The following is a 1,867-nucleotide window of genomic DNA, read 5'->3' as shown; positions in this document are numbered from 1 at the left end:
CAAGCCATTTTTATTCCTAATTACAGATTACCAATAAGCCAGAGACCCATAGTTGACAATTTGATAGAGGAAATGAAAAGAGATGGAGTAGTAATTCTTTCTAAATCTCCATATAATTCCCCATTGTTACTTGATCCAAAGAAGGATGGTAGTTGGAGACTTGTAATAGATTACAAGAAGATATGATTCATTATTGTATATTTAGCTTCAGTGTTCATATGTTTGTAATCTAGCATTATGTACGTTTATATAATTTGTAGCTGCTCTACTCATTGCAAGATGTCTGTACAATAAAGCACAGCTCGGAAAACATCTCTTCATTTGACGGGACTATATCATAAATTTTCGCGATTGCTACGAAGACAAAATACCCTAAGCCAGGCTAACAATCGTCTTATTTCTCCCACAGGTAAGAGGTTATAACGAAAGCAGTGGCTAGTTATATATAACACCCAAAATGGAGAAGTTATAACATTCTCCGAGAGGAAGTGAGGAAGCACACGACAGGACATTTCCGTCGAATGCCTGGGAAAGAGTGAGTACCTGCTGGTCTGTTGTTTGTATATATTCGCTAGTATTTCCTAGGGTTTAGATCTTTATAACCGAGTATATCTGTAGGAACTCAAAACGACATACTTATCATTGAATTTAATTTTTCACTTTTGTGTATGATTGCGTGTCGTATAAATAAATGCTCTGGAAGAAATTCGAATAAGATGGAATTAAGCCAATCAGCAGCCGCTATCACCGACTATAGAACTCTAGCCTTCGTATGGAAGTACTCAATTTTGGTTGAATTCAGAACATCAGTTTTCTGTAGAAGCTACTACGAGAAGAATTAAACTATGAATGAGCAATAATTCTAAGCCCATCCAGAGTTTCAAACAGTTCTTGTGAAATTGGAAAACATGTGACCAGACCAATAAAATAGTAGGGCAAAAATACTCATAATTAAGTCAACAAAATGTACACAAAAACTATTAAAATTTCTAGAACATCTATTGGGTGTTGTAATTGGTTTATAAAAGCGGGCCATACATTATCCAACTTGTTGTACAACTTGGTTGAGTTGTATGAAATGTTGGACAGTGTATGGGCAGGTTGTACAACAAGATTTTGGTTGGTTGGTTTGGTTGGAGAGAATCAAAGCAGCTTTGATTTTAAGGGGGCGTGGCCTAATGTTGTACTACCTTTTGACAATGTATGGGCATGTTGTACAACTTCACAATTAACATCAGTTGGAAGCCTAGTTTCATCGCGTGTAGACCTTGCTTAAAGGCACATTCTTTTGGAAATAGCTGTTTTATAAAAAGTGTTAAATAGGCGTTATGGCAAATATAAATGACACTGAACAGTGGAGAAGTTTCATTGATACATATAGAAGTTTACCTGCGATTTGGAAAGTGAAAAGCGATGAATATAAAGATAAAAACAAGCGAAATAAAGCATGGGAAGTACTGTTGAATAACTTGAAGGAAATAGTTAGCAATGCCACTCTAGATGATTTGAAAAAAAAAATAAACAATATGAGAACTTGTTATAGGAGGGAATTAAAAAAGAAGGAAAAGTCTGAAAAGTCTGGTGCGGGCGGTGATGACATGTACGAACCAACTTTATGGTATTTCGATCTGTTGCATGATTTTTTAGGAGACCAAGAAATCCAGATACCTGGAGATAGTAATTTGGATGAGAGCGATGACCAGGGAATTGGAAATACAGTAGGTACCAAGAGAAAAATGCAGGCTACTCATGATACAACTAAAGATCAGTATTTGCAAAAAGCTGTCGAACATTTAGATTTCATAAAACATCAGAAACTTATGAAGGACGAAGCCGCAACCTATGCAGATAGCTGGGCTGTATCCTA

The 1,867-nt window shown here is 36.1% G+C and overlaps 1 protein-coding gene across 1 annotated transcript in view; it reads left to right on the top strand.

The window, feature by feature from the left end:
- The first annotated feature begins 1,328 nt into the window (after positions 1-1,328).
- Positions 1,329-1,867, top strand: part of LOC136832853 (uncharacterized) — a 600-nt gene continuing 61 nt past the window's right edge. Inside the window, exon 1 of the mRNA XM_067094515.1 lies at positions 1,329-1,867. This exon is cut by the window's right edge and continues 61 nt beyond it. Coding sequence (XP_066950616.1) covers positions 1,329-1,867 — 539 coding nt within the window.

The sequence above is a fragment of the Macrobrachium rosenbergii genome, chromosome 50 (assembly GCF_040412425.1).
Source record: "Macrobrachium rosenbergii isolate ZJJX-2024 chromosome 50, ASM4041242v1, whole genome shotgun sequence".
Classification (NCBI taxonomy): domain Eukaryota; kingdom Metazoa; phylum Arthropoda; class Malacostraca; order Decapoda; family Palaemonidae; genus Macrobrachium; species Macrobrachium rosenbergii.
The sequence above is the reverse complement of the archived record's forward strand: the minus strand, read 5'-3'. Positions and strand labels throughout refer to the sequence as shown.